Source organism: Hydra vulgaris, chromosome 09 (assembly GCF_038396675.1).
Source record: "Hydra vulgaris chromosome 09, alternate assembly HydraT2T_AEP".
Taxonomy (NCBI): Eukaryota; Metazoa; Cnidaria; class Hydrozoa; order Anthoathecata; family Hydridae; genus Hydra; species Hydra vulgaris.
Window position 1 is genome coordinate 40,373,844 of NC_088928.1, and position 23,224 is coordinate 40,397,067.

The window sequence follows — 23,224 nt, forward strand, 5'->3', positions numbered from 1 at the left end:
TGTATATTTATCTATTTTTTCAAAAGTATACATAGAAATATAATTTACTATACAACACATTAAACAATTTTTTTTTATTATTATTCTAATAATTAGATATTATTTCAAAATATTGGTTGCATGCTCAAATTTTAGGTTACATGCTCAAATGTTGTGTTAAAAAAATAAGAAACTAAAATGCAAACTTTTTTGAAAAATATTAAAAACCTGCTTTATTGAAAAAGCTCAAAAATAATAATGAAAAGGAATAACCAAATATTACTAAAATTGAAATTCATATCATTTAAATAATGAAAGTAAAAAATTAAATAACTTTCACTGAAAAGATAAAACTTGTTCAAATAAAGTTTCATCTTCTTTTGAGATTTGGTACTGACACCCTGAAGATTTTGAAGGTGTTTTAACAAGACAAATAACATTCATTGTTGGCACCCAGCAATTATCATCCCGCTTTGGCCAGTAGTACGACCGACTTGGATAATGTGGATGCATAAATTTAACCATAAAATCATTATTCTCTTTATCAACTTCAGAAACCATACCAAGCCAGTAAAAATCGTCATATTTGCAAAATAGATATTGTGACATCAAAACATTGTCAATTTTAATAATTTCATATTTTTGTTTTTTGAGGAAGTCAAATGTTAGAGCAAAATCATCATCATCAGATACCCTTTTCATTTTTATAATTGAATAAGAAGATGGTATAAATTGATGGAAACTTCTTGTCCCAGGAATAGTGGTTGCTATTAAAAGTCTATCAGTAAGTTTGTTTCTTACTAGCTCCATTTCTTCAGCAGAGACATACACAAAAATTCCACTGATTGACTTTTGACAGTATTTAAACATTGCTTGAGAAGACAGTATATGACCTGTGGTTGGACTCTGCAAGCTAGCTGTTGCAACAAGCCTTTTAACAGTGCCACCTATTCCATCACATGGAGATTTACCATGGCTTGTTGCAAAGAAATTCCAGATGCAACAAACAGAAAAATCTTGAGCGTGGTGACATAAATTGTAAAAATGTTTGCAGTTTTTATACTGCCCTGCACAGCCATAAGAAAAATAATGAATTTTTTTGATTGTGGGACAAAGATGGCTTTTAATATGATTAATGGTTTTATGCATAACCTCATTGATAAATCCAACATCATGATTTAAATCATCTGAAATTACACAAAAAGAAGATATTTCCAATTTCACTTTATTGTAGTAAGTGACAACTGGATGAAGGAAACATTAGTAAGTGACATGTAGTAAACATGTAGTAAACATGTAGTAAGTGACAACTGGATCAAGGAAACAACTGGATGAAGGAAACATTGACTCTTGCTCCAATGGTAACTCTGAATCTTGTTTTGTACTACAAACGTGTAATTCTCTGCAAAATCTGCCAGTACAATAGCCTTATCAATACTAATTGTTTCTTTAAGATGCTTTAGATAGCTAGATTGTGATTTTGCTATAAATGAATGAGATGTAATATTATCAAGTTTTTTACACAGGAGCTCTATGAATTCATTTAATGGAAGTTTTATTGTTAATAATTCAGTTCTATCTGTTGTTGTCCACTGATTGAAATCCACTGACTATTCATTTTCATCACTGTCATATTGCTCTTTTGGGTCATCATTTTGTGCGAGATACTGCTGGAAATAATTTTGGGCAGCTTGTATGCCAGGACAACTGTTGCATTCCGTGAATCTTTAATGCAAACTTTAGATTTTCTGCTGCAGACAATCTTTTCAATAATTTCATGGTAAGATGTTTTAAGGCCTATAGCACTCAATATTAATTTAACATTTTGGTGTATTGTACACACACAAACAGAATGTGTACCTTTTGGACCAGCAAGGATGCACCATTTAGGCCGAAGACTGCAAAATTTAAAAACTCCAATTTTATGGCCTGGGTACTTTGTCTTATATGCCACATAGAGTTCCTTAAAGTTACACAAAATCAATTTTTTTGACATGTATTTTTTTCCCCCAACACTTACAGTCTTTTTTACCTGGCATTTGCCTTGAGTACTCATCGTCACAGTAAAAAAGCTTCACAAGTTCTATAACATCTTTACTGATTTGATGCTGTTCAACCACATCAGGGTATGCTATGATGCCTTTTTGGTCGCGTAAAAACTTTGCATTTTGAATTTTGTGTTTAGAAACTGAAAACTCATTTGCTGCTTTTCTGGTAGACCAAGATTTTGGGGTTAATGTCCAAATTTGAAGTTGCTGTCTCCTGTTAGAAACCTTAAGTTTTTCTTTCATGCATTCTACAAGGAAATCTAGATTGCCAGCTTTGGTTTGAATTTCCTTTAGAACTTCATTTTTTGGTGCAACAATTCAGATTCGGTTATATCCAGAGCAGTTGCAAGCTTCTTAATATATATAATATTATACCATTTTAAAATTCAAAAACTATTTATTAAATATTAGGAATTGGGTTAATTTCTCTTCATCTTTGTATTCCACACCTTTAAAAATGGTCAGGTACCAATTTTCAGTCATATATCTCTACTAGAACTTAAATTATTCACACAAAAAGTATCGCTATAAAATCTATAATAGAGAATAGCGGCCGAATAAAGAATTTTTTTTTCTAAATTTCAAAATGACATATCTTTATTATGCTTTAAGAAACCAAAACCATCTTTTTTATAAAGATAGCCTAGTATCATCTACTTCATTTGAAAAAAAAATCAAATCCATGAGACTTGGGCAACTTTGGGAATTAACGAAACCGCAACCCATGGTTACAGAACAAAAAATTTGACTGGCCAGTTTAAAATAAAAAAATTAACTATCAAAAAATTTAAATTTCACTATTTTATCTACATTTTTGAATTCAGCACCCTCAAAAATGGTCAGGTACCAATTTTTAGCCACATTTTTCCACTAGATCTTAAAATATTCAATTAGAAGTACTACTATAAAGTTCATAATGGCGGAAGTGGAAAAAAATAGAACGTTTTAGGCTGAATTTTAAAATGTCATAAATTTTGAACCCTTTGGATTTGGGAGCTCAAACTTTACTTTTTTTTTGTTATATTGATAGGTACCACTGGTTCAAATTCAAAAGAAATCTGAGAGGGTGACTGAAAAATTTCAATTTTTTGTCCCACTTTTACATGGAATTACCCATATAGAAATATATAGGTATATAGAAATATATAGGTATATAGAAATATATAGGTATATAGAAATTACAGGAAAATAACAAGAAAAATAAGTTGATAATCAATAACAATGCAATTCACTTTCTTCATCAATTTATATTTTTAAAAGAAAAAAGTAAATGTTTTCAAAATAATGATTTTATTAGATACACAATTTTTAGAACTAGTTTCAGTAAATTTACAGCATTTTCTTTGGAGGAGATTTTTTTATAAAAATAATTTAACAAATTTTGATTTTACTTACAAATGATTTGTTAAAAAGAAAATAATTAGAAATATTTCTTTCAATAGAGCAAAATCATTCAAACTCTATAGCATAATAAATTGAACACTTTTTTGTAGTTTTTTGCTTCTTGTATAAAATTTTAACTAAAAATATTTTTTATAATAAACTTTTTTAGATTTGGTATGGAATTTATTGCTTATCAGATGTAGTTAGACATTTTTTAAATGAAGTTTTTGTAATTTATTTTAAAAAAATTAACAGCGAGTGAAAAGCCCTTTTTTTTTACTCAAAATATGAAAATTTAGAAATTGAAATCTGGTTTTATAACAAAAGTTTTGTAGAAGAGCTTTTTTATAAAATTTGCTACCTCAAGAAAAAGTTATAAAGAAAAAACCTCAAAAAATTTCTTCAAAAAGTAGATAAGCGACAATTTGTACTTAATTATTGTGATATATTTATATATTTTAAAAATTTTGTAAAAGAATGTTTATATCTGCTGGCTGCTTATTTTTTTATCAAAACTAAATTTTTTTTTTATTGTGAATGCTATATAGCCAACTACGTTCGTAAAAGTTGTGCCAATCCTTTAGTTGTACCAATCCTAAATAATATTTGTATATAATATTTATATTATCTTTTCAGATATAAAAATATACCAATTTGTAAATATTTAAGTTGTTTTGCTCTAGATTAACTTATACTCACAAAATGTTTTAAATTCAATGCCAAGGAAATTCTAACTGAAGTTTTTCTTTTTCCCAACAAAGTTCTCAGTTTTCCACTTTTTTCCAAAAATCAACATTATTGTACTTTAGCAAACGCATTTTATATTATTTATTTATAGTTCATTATAAATAAAATAAAGTTTATAAATTATGTAAGTTACGTCATTCTGTTATTTCATTTTTTTATTGAGCAATCATTCATTCTAAGAAACGGGTTAATTAGGTAAACATCAAGGTGCTTCAGAAAATGTTACGTTTTAACCAAAATGTCTGTTAAAAAATGAGGGTTTTACTCTTTATTTGGCAAATTATGATATTTTTATTAAAATAAATAAGTTTGATGTTTAACATGACTTATTTTCTTTTATAAAGATGTTTTAAAACAATTTCAAATGACTTTTTTTATTCATTTTAGATGATCAACTTTTATAATCAGTTGTTTATACCATTCTATGGGCGAGAAAAAGTTCAGTTACCATTCTATATTATCTCTCAGAATCATATTTTAAAAAGATATTGGGATTTGTTTATATTGTTCATCATGGTGTACACTGCAATAGTGCTTCCATTTTCTATCTGTTTTAAGATGTATCCTAAAGTTATCAATATTTTAGATCACATCTTTGACAGTGCATTTATAGTTGACATTGGATTGAATTTTATCACAACATATGTAGACAAAAATGGCGTCCTAGTCACAGATTTAAAAAAAATTATGATGAATTATTTGAAAGGATGGTTTTCAATGCATATTATTTTTGCCTTGTTATCTTTCATATCATCACTTTTTCATAGTGATAGGGTAAGTATTTTAATTTAACTAAAATGTTTTTTAAAAATACTTTGTTTACAACAAAACAGTAGTTGTACTTAATTGTTAAACATCTCATATTTGTTTACAACAAAACAGTAGTTGTACTTAATTGTTAAACATCTCATATTTGTTAAGCAATCTCATTGAATATAAAATAGAATTGAAATAGAATTATTGAAAATAGTTTTCAATAATATTATTTCTATTCTGTTTATTATTCTAGTAGTATTACAATATACAAGTTATTGGTGTATTATATGTGTATTAATGGTTATCAAATGGTGTTATGTAATTGATTTATTAACATGTCACCTTTTTTATTTGTTTTGTCAATTTAATTTTGAATGTTTTTATTATAATACTTTCTTATTGGTAACAACTTGAGGTGTTAATTATAAAAAAACATTCCAGAGCAATGAGTCATAAGCAATTATGGAACATTCCAGAGCAATGAGTCATAAGCAATTAAAGTGACACTAAAATGCAGTTTCGTTTTTGAAAATTTTTTTTTATGATTATTATAAAAAGAAGTTAGCTATTCAGAGGGCTCAGTTATACAAAGCACTGGTCCTTCTGGTGTATTAGCTGAGTCGTTGAAAACTTTAGGAGATGTGGGTGTTTGGTAGGTGTCAGATTTGCAAAGTAAAATCTTAAAAGTAAATTCAATTATTTTTTGAAAAGGTATGATTTGTGGATGACATTTGTGGACTTCTAAAAAGCTTTTGACAGAGTACCAAGAGAGAGCAATGATGAATAATAGCTGGTTACAGTTAGTATAGTTATGTATGAAATCACAACAGTAATCAAAACAAAAGTTGCAAAGATATTTTTAAAGTAAAAGTAGGTGGTCAGGACTTTGCTTTTGGAAACTTTGTCTTAAGAGTTCAGTCTTGATTTACCATCGAAATTATCCTATGCAGATGATTGATGCTTGATTGTAGAGACAGAAGCAAAAGGATAGACATAAATAAAATTATGTTTATGCATTGTAAAGTTTAGAATGAGCAAGTAGAAATTATTGGGAAGTGTGTAGCAAAGGAATTGAAGCAAATTTTATTTTTACAATTTATAAGCTTTTCATAAGAAGTGCATTAGTTCATTAGAGTTGTAGTGGTATGTGGTCAATACTTCTTATTCTATTATCTGTCGTCAGTACGTGGTATTGTTGGTTTGAAGTTTCATTTAATCTTTAATGACGCACCTCTTGTTGTTAGAAGTTGAGATAACTCCTTAAATTGGCCAAGACACGTCTGACTCTTGCTTTTGATGTTTTTTCTGATCCACCATCTAATCCAATTTATCTCAGAAATAACAAAACTTACCAACACACCCTAATACTTCTGGTGAATGCAGAGAGGTCAAGAAAGAGATTGAACTAAGTTGCGTGGAAAGATAGGGTGTGTTGGTAAGTTTTGTTATTTCTGAGATAAATTGGATTAGCTGGTGGATTAGAAAAAGCATCAAAACCAAGAGTCAGGTGTGTCTTGGCCAAGTTTAGGGAGTTATCTCAACTTCTAAAAAAAAGAGGTGCATTATTAAAGATTAGAAATTTGTTCACCAGATGCATTCAGAGTGTTAAGATGTATGGCAATGAAACATGGGTAATAAAGATTGATAATGTTCTATATCTAGAAAGAACAGAAAATATAATGTTATGTATATTATTATTAGTTGTGTAGTATGACTCTAAAAGATAAGAAAAGAAGTGATGATTTTAGAAAGGGATTAAGGATAGTGAACATGTTTGATAATATGTCAAGGAATATTATGGTGGTTAGGCATTTAGAGCATAAAAATGTAGATGATTTGCTATCAGCATGTGGAGAGTTAATAGTTTCAGCAAAAAAAGAGGTAGGAAAATTTTTTACAAATTTTGTTTTTGTTACAAATGACATGAAAAGGCTTCAGTTAATGAAAGAATATTCTCAAGATTGTGTATATTAGAAAAACAGCATTATGCGAAACGGACAACTCGTGCTAGCATGGAAACAAGGATACTAAATCTCAAGAATACTGGAGAGGAGAAATAGTAAAAAGTGGAAAGTGATGATTATTTTGATTTAAAATGTTAGCTTGATAAAATTTAACATGTCTTCTAATTTTTTATTTTAATTTTTATTTTATTTGTAAGTAGCAAATATTTTTTAAGTAGTCGTTATTTAAAGTTTTGTAACAAACGTTTATTAAAAAGTGTGTTTATTAAAATGTGTTCTTATTAAAATGTGCATTTATTAAAACTAAAATTTATTTAACCTTATCCCTAATTTATCAAACCTTTTAAAAAGTATTTTCAGACTTATTTGAATGATACAAAATAAAAAAGTTTTTATTGTAACCAAAATAAAGTAGTCATTTAAAAAATTGAGAATTTTGTACATAAAATGCATATTGTGTAATGCTCTAAAACAAGATCTGACTTTAGTTTTTACAAAGTTAATTTTAATCAAGCCATTTTCAAGAGACTTCATTATAGTTAACGTTATGATTATCAGTTAAATTTTTGTAAGGGAATTAAATAGGAAAAGTTATTGCAAAATGACCAGCTTATTTGTTAATATCCTGCCCTCTAACTGTCACATCAAATAGAATTTAAATAAATAGTGAAATAATATTGTTAGACATCATAAATGTGTGGCTAAAGCAAAATAGTTTGTCTAAAATTTCAGCTGTGTATAGTTTTGACTAGTTGCTATGGGAACAGTAAAATTTAAGTAATCGAAAATGAATTTATTTTTAAAAACAATTTTGCTTTTTTTTTGATATGCTATTTGTTTCTCTCATCAAAATCTCATATATTCTATTTTTCTTCTGCCTAAAATTGTACTTGTTCAATTTAAATACCCAATTATACTTGTTCAATTTAAATATTACAAAGTGATGACAATATTTAGAAAATAAATTTTTTGTTGTTGTTCAGGATTCTGTTTATGCAATTCGAATCTTATTACTGGTCCGATTACTACGGTTAACTATAGCTCCTAAAAAGTTGCTTCCCTATTTGGATAACAATATTTTTACATTGTTTGCATGGATGCTTTTCTATTTTATGTGCGCTCATTGGTTAGCCTGCATATGGTACGATATTATTTTAAAATATAAATCAAAGTAGTATATATATATATATATATATATATATAATATATATATATATATATATATATATATATATATATATATATATACATACATACATACATATATATATATATATATATATATATATATATATATATATATATATATATATATATATATATATATATATATGTATATATATCTATATCTATATATGTATATATATATATATATATATATATATGTATATATATATATATATATATATATATATATATATATATATATGTATATATATCTATATATCTATATATATATATATATATATAATATATATATATATATATATATATATATATATATATATATATATATATATATATATATATATATATATATATATATATATATATATATATATATATATATAACGATAATAACAGAGACAGTGCTCAATACAAAAGTAGAGCAAATATATATTATATAATAATAAAATACAATTAAATTTGAAATATAACTCAGAGTTTCACGCCTTAAGCGATCATCAGACGTTACAAACAACTATAACAAGAGCAAAAATTATATACAAAAATACAATACAGTGTTAGATTAGATGGCGTTAAAGTTGCAAATAACAAATTTTATCTTATAGCACAATTAAGTAGCCTCCTCATCTGTAGTGGCCTTCTAGGCCTTGGGGAGGTGAAATAACAAAAAAAAAAAAAAAAAATATATATATATATATATATATATATATATATATATATATATATATATATGTATTCTCTTGCATGTAGAATACATAAAAAATTATTTGGATATATATATGTACATATATTTAATAAATTTAAAATAAATTGTTTTGTATAATGATAAAAGATGTAATTATTTTGAGCAGAAAGGGGGACCTTTCTGGTGCTCAAAATAATTATATCTTTTATCAGAGGATAAAAGGGTCAATTCTTACCCCATTTTTTAGGAAAAGTTTACCCCACTTGTGGCACCCTTAAATCTTAACCAATTTAAAAAGTAAACTATCCAATAACATGGTAATCAGTTCTACTACTTAAGTTTAAGGGCCTCTTTTCATAAATATTTCTTTAAGTAACTTTAAGAAGAATGATAAAAAACATTGAAATCACCAAAATAATAAATTTTTTTTTTGTATGCAATAAAAAACTTTAGTACCAATACAAAATAAAAATCAAAAAGTGTTTTGAAATAATTTAGATCAAAAAGTAGATATTAAATAATACTATTGAGTGCAGTTTTAGCATTATCCAACTTTTTTCTATCTTTTTGATTTTCTTTGTACAAATGAGTAAAAAGAAGTGTATCTTTTATTTTTTCTTCTAAATGTTAACAAGTTTTAATATCCAAATTGTTGATTTTGTTAACAAGTTGATGTACAAGTTTGATTGTCTTTTCTGAATAATCATTCATAACATCAAGATTCGTAATGGCTGTTTCAAATTTTTGGTAGAAATCATTTAAAATTCAATACTCTGGAGAAAGCTTCATCCATTGAATTGTTTTCTTTATCCAATTGAATCTCAGTTTTTCTATGACAAAGTATGTAAAATACAAACAATGACTTCTCTGTAACTAGTCAAACTAAACTGGGAGGCTCATCCTATTAAAAGTTTAAGCCCATCAGAGTGTCTTTATCCAACACCTGTCTTTCTAAGGAATATTTCTATAATGACTTAATATGGATCAAGGTACCAAGTATGTTGCAATATGGATTTAGAAACAGCTTGAGCCCTAGCTTTATCCATTCCTTAAATCTTTTTATCTGCCAGTATGCTTTCATATACTAATAGATAAGCTTAGATTTATCAATTTTTAATTTACAAACATATTATACCTATTTTATGCATTTATTCAAAATTATATATTTATTTTCAAAAATTATTCAGATTGTGCACCTGTGTTGGAGCAGCTGAACTTAGCTCAGCTCTAAGAAACTATTCAGTGCAAAATATGGAAAGGAACTTGTCATTTCTTTAATTTCATCCCTGCTCTCTTCATTGATTTCAGGGATTTTTTCCATTAGTAGAAACAGTTTCCAGTAAAATAAGCTTTTACCCATAAATCTGGCATGATGAATTGCTCTAGGCTTGTGAAGTTTGAATCTATTGATGGGTGATAGTGTCATCAAAGTAAGTTCAGCCAACTCCTTATAATCTTTGCTTTGATATAATCAATTCCTTAAAACTTTCCATTCTAAACAATTTTTTTTTACAAAGTTATGATAACTTCAATAACTTAAAACAAAATTATAATTCACATAAAACTAGAAAATTATCAGTGAAGTACTATTTTACTCTATTTTTTTCTTTAAGAAATAATATAGTTAGATTTAATTGAAATAATTTATAAAGCTTTTATTACTCACCTTCTTAATAACTTTAGTGCTAATAGTATATCTGCAAAATCCAATTTCTAGCACTCAGCCCTCATTAATGTAATCCAGGAATCAGTAGGAGTTAACAATCTTTTCGAATCTTACTTTACAGTATCTAGATCATTACAATGGTTTATAAAAACTTTAAATAATTTATTCTCTGGTCCTGAATGGTCGACGTGAAATAAAATGGGTAACATGATGCTCTAAAATACGGCTTTGACATGCAGTTAACAACATAGGGCCTTGTAAGCGCATAATAATTCTGCTACAAGCTTCTTTTGTTTTACCTGTGTTAGCACTAGTCGCATCAAAGACTTTACCCTCTAATCCATGAGCTCTTCTCACATAGATATAAATTACTGAATACGACATAGACAGAAAATATTGAAACAATCAAATTTTACTACAATGGCGTAGAGTGAGGTAGAAAAACAAATTTAGTTAAAAACATCATATATATTATTCACATATTATTTACATTTTATATTTTAATTTCAAGTTATATTTTACATTTCACAGAAAATAAAGTTATTTTAGAGGCATTTAAAATTCATAAATAATTTTTAAATATAAGTTAATTTTAGTTAAGCTGAATAAACTTATTCAAGAATCTACATAAAAAGATATTTCAAATTCAAAAAATATAAAAATCTTCCCTGATGTATCTTATCAAATATACTCACTCTTCCTAATCTCTGTCTCAGATCTTTTCTTATCTTTTAGAATAATGCCACACATCTATTTGATCATTATGTTGTAAAATGTTTTCATTTCAAACAAAATGTACAAGTAAACAGGCACAAAATCTGTATATACAGTTAAATTAGGAAAAAAAAAATTTATTTAAAGTTAATATTCTGCTAATCTTAATATTCTGTTGAATGAATCAATAGTGACTTTTTGTGCACACAACAAACTGATTCTTTAAACTGAATCTACAGTCAAATATTTATTTATATATGTATGTATGTATGTATGTATGTATGTATGTATGTATGTATGTATGTATGTATGTATGTATGTATTTATGTATGTGTGTATGTATGTATGTATTTATATAATATACATGCATACATTTGTATATGTTCAATTCTTGATACTACCGATTTTACACATTAGTATACCAATGGATATACCAAACATTTATAATATATATATTTTTTGTTAATTCACCTTCTCGATGCCGAGAATGCCACTACAGACAAGGAGGCTACTTATTTATGGTTATAACCCTCTCTCAACTCTATAACTCTAAAACACAAACCTTGACAAACAAGGCCACTGCGCGGAGAAACGAGTTGAGCGTGGTACTACCATGAATGTGGTGGGGATCGAACTCGAAACCTCTCGCTTATGAAGCAAGCGCTCTACTGCTACACCACTACCGCATACAGAAATTAAAGTAAATATAATACACATAGATAAAGATGTATATAATTATGGTTATTGTTTTCTAAAAATACCATCTGTTAGAAAAACAAATTGATTCAATTAAATATATATTCCTAATATTTAGATTATATATTATATTTGTCAATATAACTTCACTATAAAATAGCTGTTTATCATTAGATTTTTAGGTCTCTGTAATTAATGTGATACTAATAATTTGTTAATAGACTCAATTCTTCATCTAGTAACTTAATCATATAGAGTATAGAAGCTAACATAATGAATTTTTGATTTAAACTGTTAAACATTTAAATATTAACAAACTTGTATTTTAATTTTTTTCCTCACTCTACGTCACTTTTTCAATGGAAGATCGGCTTCAAAATTTTTTCTAAAATTATTAGGCCAGGCATGTCTATGTCGTATCCTGTAATTTATATATAATTTATGTCTATGTCATATCTATGGTTCTCCTATAGCTTTATTTTATGTTCTCCAGAAACCTAAATCGCTACAATTCCAAGTAACCCAATTTGTCCATTAATCTTAGCAAGAACAGCTAACCTATCTTCTGAAAACTGTTTACCTTCAGTAAACTCTTTTACAATTTCTCCATCTAAATGAACTGTTGTTAGATAGTTTGAAGATTTAGAAAAATAATTTAAATTTATCATAATTACATTTAGATTTATGGTTTCTTTTTAATTTTTTTTACCCAGAAAACCTTTTTCATATTTTCTATAAAGTTCTTTCTCATTTTCACTTTAGTAGAGTTGTTTCTTTTACTTAAGGTTTTCATCTTCATTCAGTCATTCACCATTTTTTCAACCTTGATCCTATAAAATGGAACTGTTATTATTAACTGCTTAAAAAACTTGAAAACATATTTTAGTGTTTGGATAAAGTTACACAATTTGATCTATTATTACCTTCTGGGTTGTAATGACTTCATAGTCACCACGTGTCCACAGAACTACAAGTTTAGATATTATGCAGCAATGCAATAGACTAGTAAGACAATTTGGTGAGAATGATCCACTTTTTTTAAGGCATCCAAAAATATAACTCAATTTAACTTCAGATTTAAATTTCAAGCAAATTTGTTGTTGGAAATAGTACAATTTATTTTCCACACTAGAAAAGTTTCATCAATTATTATTATTTCTTTTTTTTAGGTGGTAATTATAAAAGTTATATTTTATGTTGATTTAAAAATAAATATTTTAGTATAACCATCTATTATGTAAGTCAATAAATAACTAAATAAATAACAACCTTTATCCTGTGTAAGTATGTTGAATAAAAGAATCATATAAAATTGAATTTTAACTTTCAAAGTGCAAATTTTTTTTCTATTTCATTTAAGATCTTTTTTATTCTTTATTCAAAACAAACTTTGGTCATCAAAAAATTTATCTTTTCAAATATAAAATTATACACAAAAATTAAAATGTAAGTTATTTTGAAAATACCGACTAAAAACCCACTTTTTGCTGAAAACAACAAACATATTGATTGTTTATTAAAGAAAAGAGCCCCTTAAATTTAATTAGTAGAACTCATCATCATGTTTACTTTGTTTATGTTTGTTTACTTTTTAAATTGAGATTCAATGGTCTTACAAGAAGGAAATATATATATGTATATATATATATATATATATATATATATATATATATATATATATATATATATATATATATATATGTATATATATATATATATATATATATATATATATATATATATATATATATAAATATATATACACATATATACATTAGGGTAGGTCGATTTTAGCTTTTTTTTTGAATTTTAAGTTGCGTAATGTTGCAGTTACTGTGTCTAGGTTAGAAATGAGGTTTTACCAAATCTCAAGTATCCTGGTTTAAAAATGGCTTGCGGATTTACATTTTAATTCGCTATAAGAAATCTTAATGCAAACTTAGACAAACTTTTTGATATCTCTGCATGTTCCTGTTCATTAGATGTGTTTCCCTGTAGTGACAGAAAAGTTTCATGTAATAAAGAAAAGTGCATAGAAGAACATATTGTATGCCTTTGCTCTCAAAGTAATAAAGTACCTCTTGAAGACTGGGCTTATCTTCGTGATCAGAGGGAAAAAATTGGTCCAAAAGGTGCATATCAACTTTCCTCCGTTGATAAATTTTCTGTCAAAAGGATTCAAAGACTTGATAAAGAACGAAAAAAATATCTCATTAGCTAGTTGATGAAGATGAATCCCTCATACAACACGTAAACTTAATTGAAGAAACAAGCGATTTAACCATTACGGAGGTAAATATTTTATAAATACATGAAAAATTTGTAATAGATGAAACAAAAAGTATTTTATTTTATTAAATTTTTTTAGGATGAAGGTGAATGGAAACCAATAAATAATCCTATTGGAAAATACAAATTGGTTAAACTTCCAAGATTTGCAAAGGAACTAATCAGAAACGAGTGTTCGTCAAACGTAGGTGCAGCCCTTACAAATACTTTACTATATGACATAAAATATCTCTTGAAAAATGATGTTGATATAAAAGATATTTTGATTGATAAATGCAAATTAGATAGGGCCAAGTCAAAAGTGAAAATTATTTGTGAAGATGTGGACTCAGAACAAAAAAAACAGTTAATTTGTTTTGGGGTTGATAGCAAGCTCGATCAGATAACTAAAACAAGTAAAGTAATAAACTCACCTCAAAGAGAAGTACTAAAGAAATGCATTAAACCTGAACATCACCTCACATTTACTTATGAAGATGGAGAATCGAGTGGAAATTATTTAACTCATAGGACGATTCCTGTCACTGGTGCTACAGCCTTAGTTCTTGCTACCGAAACGTTCAGTGTTTTACAAGAACATAACAGTTTGGAAAGTATACAAGCTGTTTTTCTTGATAATACTGCTACCAATACTGGACCAATAAGTGGCTTAGTTGTAAAACTAGAAGAGTTTTTAAAAAGAAAAGTACGTCTAATTGGATGCGCCTTACATCAAAACGAACTTCCGTTACGAGCTCTTTTTGTAAAACTTTATGGTGACACAACCGGGCCAAGAAGCTTCAGTGGTCTACTTGGCAAAAGATGTGCTGAAAATATTCAGGATAGAAATCAAGTTTTGTTTGAATGTATTGAAAACCCAATTGTAGATAAATATATTCCAGAAGAAATACTAACAGACCTTAGTTGCGATCAAAGACTTTTATTTGAGTATTGCAAAGGAATAGGTATTGGTAAAGTTTCTGATAATGGGCTGCTATAAAATTGGACCGCTTAACCATGCAAGGTGGTTAACACTAGCTATTCACCTTCTTTGTTTGTATACTAGAGACAATCAACCAACCGTTTCTTTAAAAAAAATTGTATATTTTATTGTTCAGGTTTACAGCGTGGTTCGAAATAAAAAAATCTTCAAAATTTCACGAATACCCAAGCCTTTTTTTTTCTACTATTACTAGAATAAATAATCTCCCCTTTGATGATGTTAAACATATTGCTAAAAAAAAACATTAAAAACAATGCATTGTGTCTAAAACCTGAAAATATTCTTTATGCCATGCTAAAAGATAATGACAGCAATATACGAAACTTTGGTTTTCAAATCTTATTGGCTCTAAGGCAAAGGTATTTTTTTTATAATTAACTAAAATAAATTAAAAAAAAAAGACATAAAATGTGGTAATTGCCTTTGATTTATATTTATAGAGTAAACAACACAAGTTTGGAAGTAAATTAGAAGAAAATTCCGGAAATTAATTTTAATGCTAATCATTGGTATAAGTTGGTTGACATCATCGATACTAAATTTATGGAGCCCCCAACAACACAAAATTTTTCAATTGAGCAAATCCAATATATGATTGACAATAATGTTGAACCTGAAATCCCCGACTTTCCATCTCACTCCCAGAGTGTTGAGCGAGCGGTAAAACTTGTGTCGGAAGCATCCCAATATGTCTATGGATTTGAGAATCGACACAGCTGCATTTTACCTAAACTACTTAGCAGGAAGATGCGTAAACCATATGCTTCAAAAGGGCATTATTTCCATTCTTATGATGATATTTTTTAATTGAAAATGTTTTCCTGAATATATATAACCATGTTCAAAATGTTTTAAATTGTAAAAATAATTTTGATATTCTTATGTAAATATAAGAATAAAAGTTTCACTTTTTAAATCTTCAAATAATTAACAGGTTGTTATAAAATTAGCTTAATTGTTATAAATTATTATAAACTTAAATCATTCAGAAATGCAGTTAATTTTAAAAAACGATTAAATATGAACATATTTAAAACGTCAGTTTTTGCATATAACGCCTTTTAAGGTGTTTTTTCGCATAATCCTACAAATCTTAGAATTCAAATCCGCAAGCGATTCTTAATCCAAAATCTCTCAAATTTTGAGAGTAATCATATTTTAACTGTCTCCAACTACTGCAATAATACGCAATATGCAGAATTAAAATCAACCTACCCTAATATACATATATATATATATATATATATATATATATATATATATATACATGTATATATATATATGTATATATATATATATATATATATATATATATATATATATATATATATATATATATATATATATATATATATTCATATATATGTATGTATGCGCAAAGCTTATCAAACCTCAAAGTCAATTAAAATAGTGTAAAACTTTTTCTGCTACAAAACTATATTTTGATTTCACTGCGGCCAATGAAAAAAATCCTGTTTTGCATAAATATGATGTCACAAAAATAATAGTATTAGTATTACTTTGCTTGGCAAAGTATCATATATTTTACTTTGATTCAACCAAACTGAACTAAGGTTTCATTATGGAATTTTTTTTATAAAGTAGTTCATGAAAGTTCAATTAATTTTTCTTTTTCAATAAATGTCAATTTAAATTCATTATCCATTTGTTTTTCCACGTAGCTGCCTTGTTCATCAAGTTTGTGTTTTGGATTTATCGGAATATTTTTAAAAGTGCATTAGCAAACCACCCAAGTGTGCAGAAATAATTTAAAATCAATTTCCATAATTACAATTTTTTTATAAATGTTTTTTAGGATGCCCCCAAAATAAATTACTTCTCAAACTTTTCTCTCTTAAGTTTTTAAGAACTCTCTTAAAAATATATATTTCCAGTTTAAAAAAATAAACATTTTTGAGTTATTTCTTTGTCGAGTCCTTCTTTAATTTCTTTCTGATGTTGTTTCTTTCTGTTGTCTCTGGCAATGAGCATAAGATTCCGTTTCATATCATTCTGTCTGTAGCCTCCAATAAAGTCCTGGGTCAGTCTGATAATTTTTTTGCGCAGTCATTGACAAATACAATCAAAATCTTTATTCTATTTAAAAGGTTAAATATATTTAAAAAATATATATTATATATTTAAAATTGTATATTATAAAAACCTTTTAAATAGAATAAACATCTCACTGCCATCTCCCTTGATCCATTTCTCTACCTCTCCAACAGGAACTTCAGCTACCTTGAACAGAATCCAGCTACCTTGAACAGAATTCAGCTTTGGGAATATACCAGTTCAGTAAGCTCTTGTGATAACCAGTAGCTTTGGTTTCTCCATATGAAATTAGTCGGGGACATCTCACTTGACCAATATCTCCAACATCTTCTTTTTACCTTCTTGTCAACAACATCAGCTAGGATCAGTATGACTAACTGCTAAGTACCAAACATGCTGCTGCATGCTTACAAAAAGGTCCTAGTTTTTGGTAGTAGTCCCTTTTTCCAAATGATGACTTAAATGCAGCCAAGTGATTTGAAGTTAATTTGTTCATCATATAGGCTTTTAAGAACCAGAGTCCATAGCATATAGAAACAAATAATGCTGCTATCTTTATCACCTTCTTTTCTTCTTCATTCTTCACATGGACTACCTTCTCAGTTATCCTCAGGGTCAGCAGGTATATAACACAAGTATAGAGTATCTGTCATGAACCTTATGAATAAATTATAATTTTTGAATATATAAGCAGTGGTGTCCCAACACATGGTAAAGATCTGATCAATAATTTTGTAATACTTTAGATTTAAAATCATGTCTGCCTGGTCATTTCCCGTGGAGCTTTTAGCTTAAACTACTCCAAGGAGGGTATCATTTGTATCATCAATATCTGGTGAAGTAATACTAACTCTTTTAACAGTAATGGTAATATTTAAATTCTCCTCAATCTCTTCGTATCTGATCTCTTTGCTCCTCAAATTTCCATTATACCTTGTCTTATCTGGTCTCCTAATAATAATAACTTTATCACTTATGTAAATAAATCTTTATTTAGCCTAGGTTTTTGTTCTACAGTTATTTTTACCTAGATTGTCAATCTTTATAAATCTTTCAACAATCAAAACTTTTAGAGATTTGAACATTCTCCAGATTCATGTCTGCTTTATTGCATATTGCTGAAATGATTGCAGTTTGAGATCGGATCCCAACCCTATACCAAGCAGATACTGTAGAAGTACAATCCACCAGATCCCTAATAATTATCATTGTCTAAATAATAAATAATAATGATATTTTTACTCTTATTTAATTTTAATTTACATAAAATCTGTTTGGCTTTTACTGTAGAATGAGAGTTTTGTATACTTTGTATACAAAACTATGATTCTACAGATTCTACAGTACTACAGATTCTACAGTACTAAAGATACTACAGTACTACAGATACTACAGTACTACAGACTCTACAGTACAAAACTTGTAATACTTGATATAAAACTTGTATATTTTTAAAAAATCGGTTTTATAAATTTTGGGGCCCCAAAAATTGCAAGGCCATAAAAATTACTCCAAAATTTAAAAAAATTTTCTGCCTTGATCAGTTGAAATTTGGACAATTTTAAATCGAGTTTTTTTCAAAAACCACTCAATCAGTTGTTATGATTTTTTTTTATAATGGCGCTAACATAGTTAGTTTTCTTGTGTGTGAGTTTAGTTTTGTTTACTACTTAAAATTAGTTTTTGCAATGTTGAATAAAGTGTCTGAAAATCAAAAAAAAAATTTGAAATTTTACATAGAAAAACCATCGTTCTCATATTTCATGTTTTCAAAACCATGTAAAGTTCCAAAATCAACTGTTGGAATTATTATAAAATGTTATAAGGAAAACAAATCTGTAAAAAGAAAATTGGGAAGTGGTGGAAAATCAAAATTTATTTTCAAAAAGAAGGCAAAATCAATAGTCAACTCAATTCATCAAAATCTGACTCAGTCACAACAAGATTTAACTTCGAAGTTTAAATGCAATAAAGCTTTCATTCAAAGAGTATTCAAAAAAGAAAATTTGAAAGCATATTACAAGAAAAAAATACCAAAAAGGTAGCTTGATGGAGAAATCAAGGCAATTGGATGAGCTAAAAATTTGATTAAATTAATTACAAAACAAAAATTATGCATTTTAGAAGGTGATGAAACTTACTGTAAAAAGATTGCAAGTAATCAATACTATTATCAGTGGAAGCATTACAAACCTTCTGACAAATTTAAGTACATTTTCCAATCTTCTAACTCAAATATCTTACCTCATAACATTATTAAACATATCTTGCTGTAAATTTGTCTGTATAGGTTGATTTTTTTACTTTCAAAATTTCTTGAATTTAAGATAGGCAAGTGCACATAAACTTATGGGCGGTAGAGTGTATATATATATATATATATATATATATATATATATATATATATATATATATATATATATATATATATATATATATATATATATATATATATATGTATATATGTATATATATATGTATATATATATATGTATATATATATGTATATATATATGTATATATATATGTATATATATATGTATATATATATATATATATATATATATATATATATATATATATATATATATATATATATATATATTATTTCAAGTTGAAAAGTTTTTTTCATTATTCATTATTTTTTCTTCACACACATATAAAAGCATACTTAAATGGCAATCTGACATTATACTAAATTTAGGAGCTGCCTGGGGCTTCTGTGCATACATTGTAAATCATACATTTAAAAATATATTTGAATAATATATAAATGCATAAAAATATGTGTGTAAAGTAGTTATGTATAATATATTAGACATGTATTATTAATTAATGCAGTGTTTAATGTATAAAGTACTTTTCTATACTTTTAATGCATATTTAAATTTTGTTTTCCAGCCAGCTGGAAATCAGTATTGATTGTTTCTGTTGTTAAAAACTCTGGGGTTCACTGCAATCCTTTGTTAATTTTCATTGCTTAAAAGCTTGTTTGAGCATTAAAACTTTGCAGAGAATGCAGCTCTATTTTAGTGAAAATTTCTTTAATTATTAGATTATTTTTTTTAAATGGTGTTTAACAACCTTTCTTGTTTTGAGTAATATCTGGAATAGCACAAGGTTTTATCCTAGTTTCAATATTGTTTCTTGTCATGGCTCTTTAGTTATGGTGTGGCAACTAGCCTAAAAAAGGGACACTCTAGGAGAAAGATAAATAACCTCCTTTAACTGTGTTAGGGTCGGAAGAGCTTGTAAACCTTGGGTGGTAATCTTTCTATGGTAGTATCACAAAAATACTTAACTATGATTTGTAAAACAGGTTAGTATTAGAAAGGGCATCTAGTGTTAAAAAAATGATTTAACACCAGTGGCGGATGCAGTTTACCCTGTCATAAATAAGCGTCTGGTGCCATGTTGTAACGCATTTTCTTTTTACAAATCCTGAAAGACAGTTCAAATTAAGTAACAAGTAAGAAACTTAGCCAGGCTAAATAAATTTTAACTGTTTTCAATAAAACAGGAAATATATAAAAAAACAACATCTTTTCTATATAGCAATTTTTAGTCTCAATTCATATTGAGACAAAGATAAAAGCATTTTACCAAATAGACACAAATCTCCTTCTTTATGTTTGTTTTACGCCAATAGGTCACTTTAATGTTTAGCAACAAAACTAAACAAAAAGCCTAAAATAAAATTTCACTTGAAGAAATAGACTTTCAACATACGAAACTCCTGTATTGTTTATTCACGCATGGTATAATGACAATTTATAGTTGAGAATTTTTCAAAGAAAGCTGTGAGATGTCCTGCAAACCCTCCAAATAAATCATATTTGTATGCATGGTTTGCAGTTTAATTGGTTCTTGGCTATGCACCTTTACATAGTCAAAAATCAATTAAACTGTACAGTTTCTTAAAAATTTGCAGCTCCTCTGAAGCATAATTTTTACTTAATTTTTACTCTTATTTTGTGATTTTAATTTTCACGTTTTGTATCCTTTTTTATTTTTTAGCCATTTTCTGACTCTTGTTTTTATTTTTCATCTTTGTGAAAAATTTGTTCTTGTATTAAACGTTGCTATCAAAATGTTGCATTAAAAATCATTTAATGATATCTGAATCATTTAATGATTCTAATGATCCTCTTTATTATATAATGATTCTAATTTTTTCCTCGTTATTTTTTTAGGTAAGCATTGATAAGCTACTTTTTGTTTTAAGGTCTTTTTTACAAACCAGTAAAAAAAAATTTTTAAACGCAATCCCTGCAAAATTATAAAATTTAGCAGGGGTTGATAGCCAAGTTTAGGAAAATATACTTTATATATCATAAAATATTATACATAAATTTACTATTTATTTAATACTTGCATATATTAAGGACCAGCAAAGTTAACTTTGTAAGATCCAATTTTAACTGAAAGATAAATTTAGACCATATGTGTACCCCGAATTTAACTGAAAGATGAATTTAATTGACTTAATGCATTTTTATTGATAAGATACATAATATAAACATTAGTTTATATTATGTGTATACTATCATTATGTTCACATTATTATTAAATCTTTATTTTCATTAAGTAACGAAAGTTAAAAAACTTTTAAAAAAAATAACCCACATGGACAAATAACTTTTTTGTCAAAATCATACATAACATTATAATATAAACTAAATAAAAAAACAAAGGAAAAAGTATAATAAATTAAATAAGAAAAAAATAGAGTACATTTTTGAATAGTCAATTTTTATTAACTGTAATTATTATTTTTTAAATAGTAAGCTCTTAAATAACCATAATTATATATAGACATGGTATGTGAAGAGTATTATGCTAAATATTCACCTGTTTTTACCTCGAGGATTTTTTGATAGCAATAAGATTTAATAAGTGATAAATAAATAAGATTTTGTGCTTAAAGAAGACTTTTTAGTTAATGATTGTGTAAGACATTTTTACTTATAATAACTCGTATTATTTAAAATTTTTAAATTAATTTTTTTTAATTGATTAAAGTTATTTCATTCAACTCTCAAATTTAACTGAAAGTTAAATGAAATTTTACATTTGTTATCAAATTTAACTGAAAGTCGAACAAAGCCACATTCAACTTTGCCTTTCAGTAAACTTCGTAAATGGAATTTTAAAAAATACTCACCAATCCTTAGCATATATATATATATATACATATATATATATATATATATATATATATATATATATATATATATATATATATATATATATATATATATATATATATCTATATATATCTATATATACAGGGCCTTTCAGAGGTTTAGAGAGGCCCCGGCCAGTTAAAAATCAGAGGCCCCAAAAGAAAAATTTGCGCAAAATGCGACGCAAGATAATGCAAAGCCATTTAAGTCTTCAGATAGATCAGGACCAGATAAATGTCTAACTTTAAGACTAAATGCAATAAATTAGGCAGACTGTCACACACAGATGTGGCGCTTTTTGTATGTTTTATCAAGCCAACTAGCCAAGAGACGCGCTTGTCTACTAAAAACGCATTTTTGGGGAGGCCTGGGAATTAAGAAGGTACGACGTATGAGTGGAACACTGTTACTTTATTGTGAATGTTACAATTCAGATTTCACAAATGAATGATTTATGCATGAATAATTATTAATTGGTTTTTATTATTTGGTTTTTTTCGTTATGTGATTATTTGCAAATCACTATAAATGAAAAGTTAAATTAATGTCACATTTTGAAAATGAAATCTAAAGAAATTCACTAAAAGTAACTAAAACAGAATGAATTAGTTTTAATTAATTTTTACAAACACTTTTCTTGCTTTTTGTTCTGAAAATGCAGCAATTATATTTGAAAAATCTAGTTTTCGTGCAATATCGCAATTTATATTCAACATAGCAAGTCCATTTAACCGTTCCTGCCCCATAGTTGAACGATGTTCGCCCGAAGCTGTCGATGCAGGCAAGCTGATAAAAATTTGTAATGCAATTGTAATGTTTGGAAAGACACCTGAAAGACCAAGTCCAAGTATTTCTTCCAGCAATTTTTTTGGTGTGCAGTCTAGTT

At 27.0% G+C, this 23,224-nt stretch overlaps 1 protein-coding gene across 2 annotated transcripts in view; it reads left to right on the forward strand.

Annotated features, from left to right (window-relative positions):
• Window positions 1–23,224, forward strand: part of LOC100202465 (potassium voltage-gated channel subfamily H member 7) — a 65,304-nt gene that overhangs the window by 18,664 nt on the left and 23,416 nt on the right. For both annotated transcript variants that reach the window (XM_065805696.1, XM_065805697.1), the window contains exons 5-6: window positions 4,545–4,931; window positions 7,861–8,018. In XM_065805696.1, coding sequence (XP_065661768.1) covers window positions 4,545–4,931; window positions 7,861–8,018 — 545 coding nt within the window. The remainder of the gene's footprint in view (window positions 1–4,544; window positions 4,932–7,860; window positions 8,019–23,224) is intronic.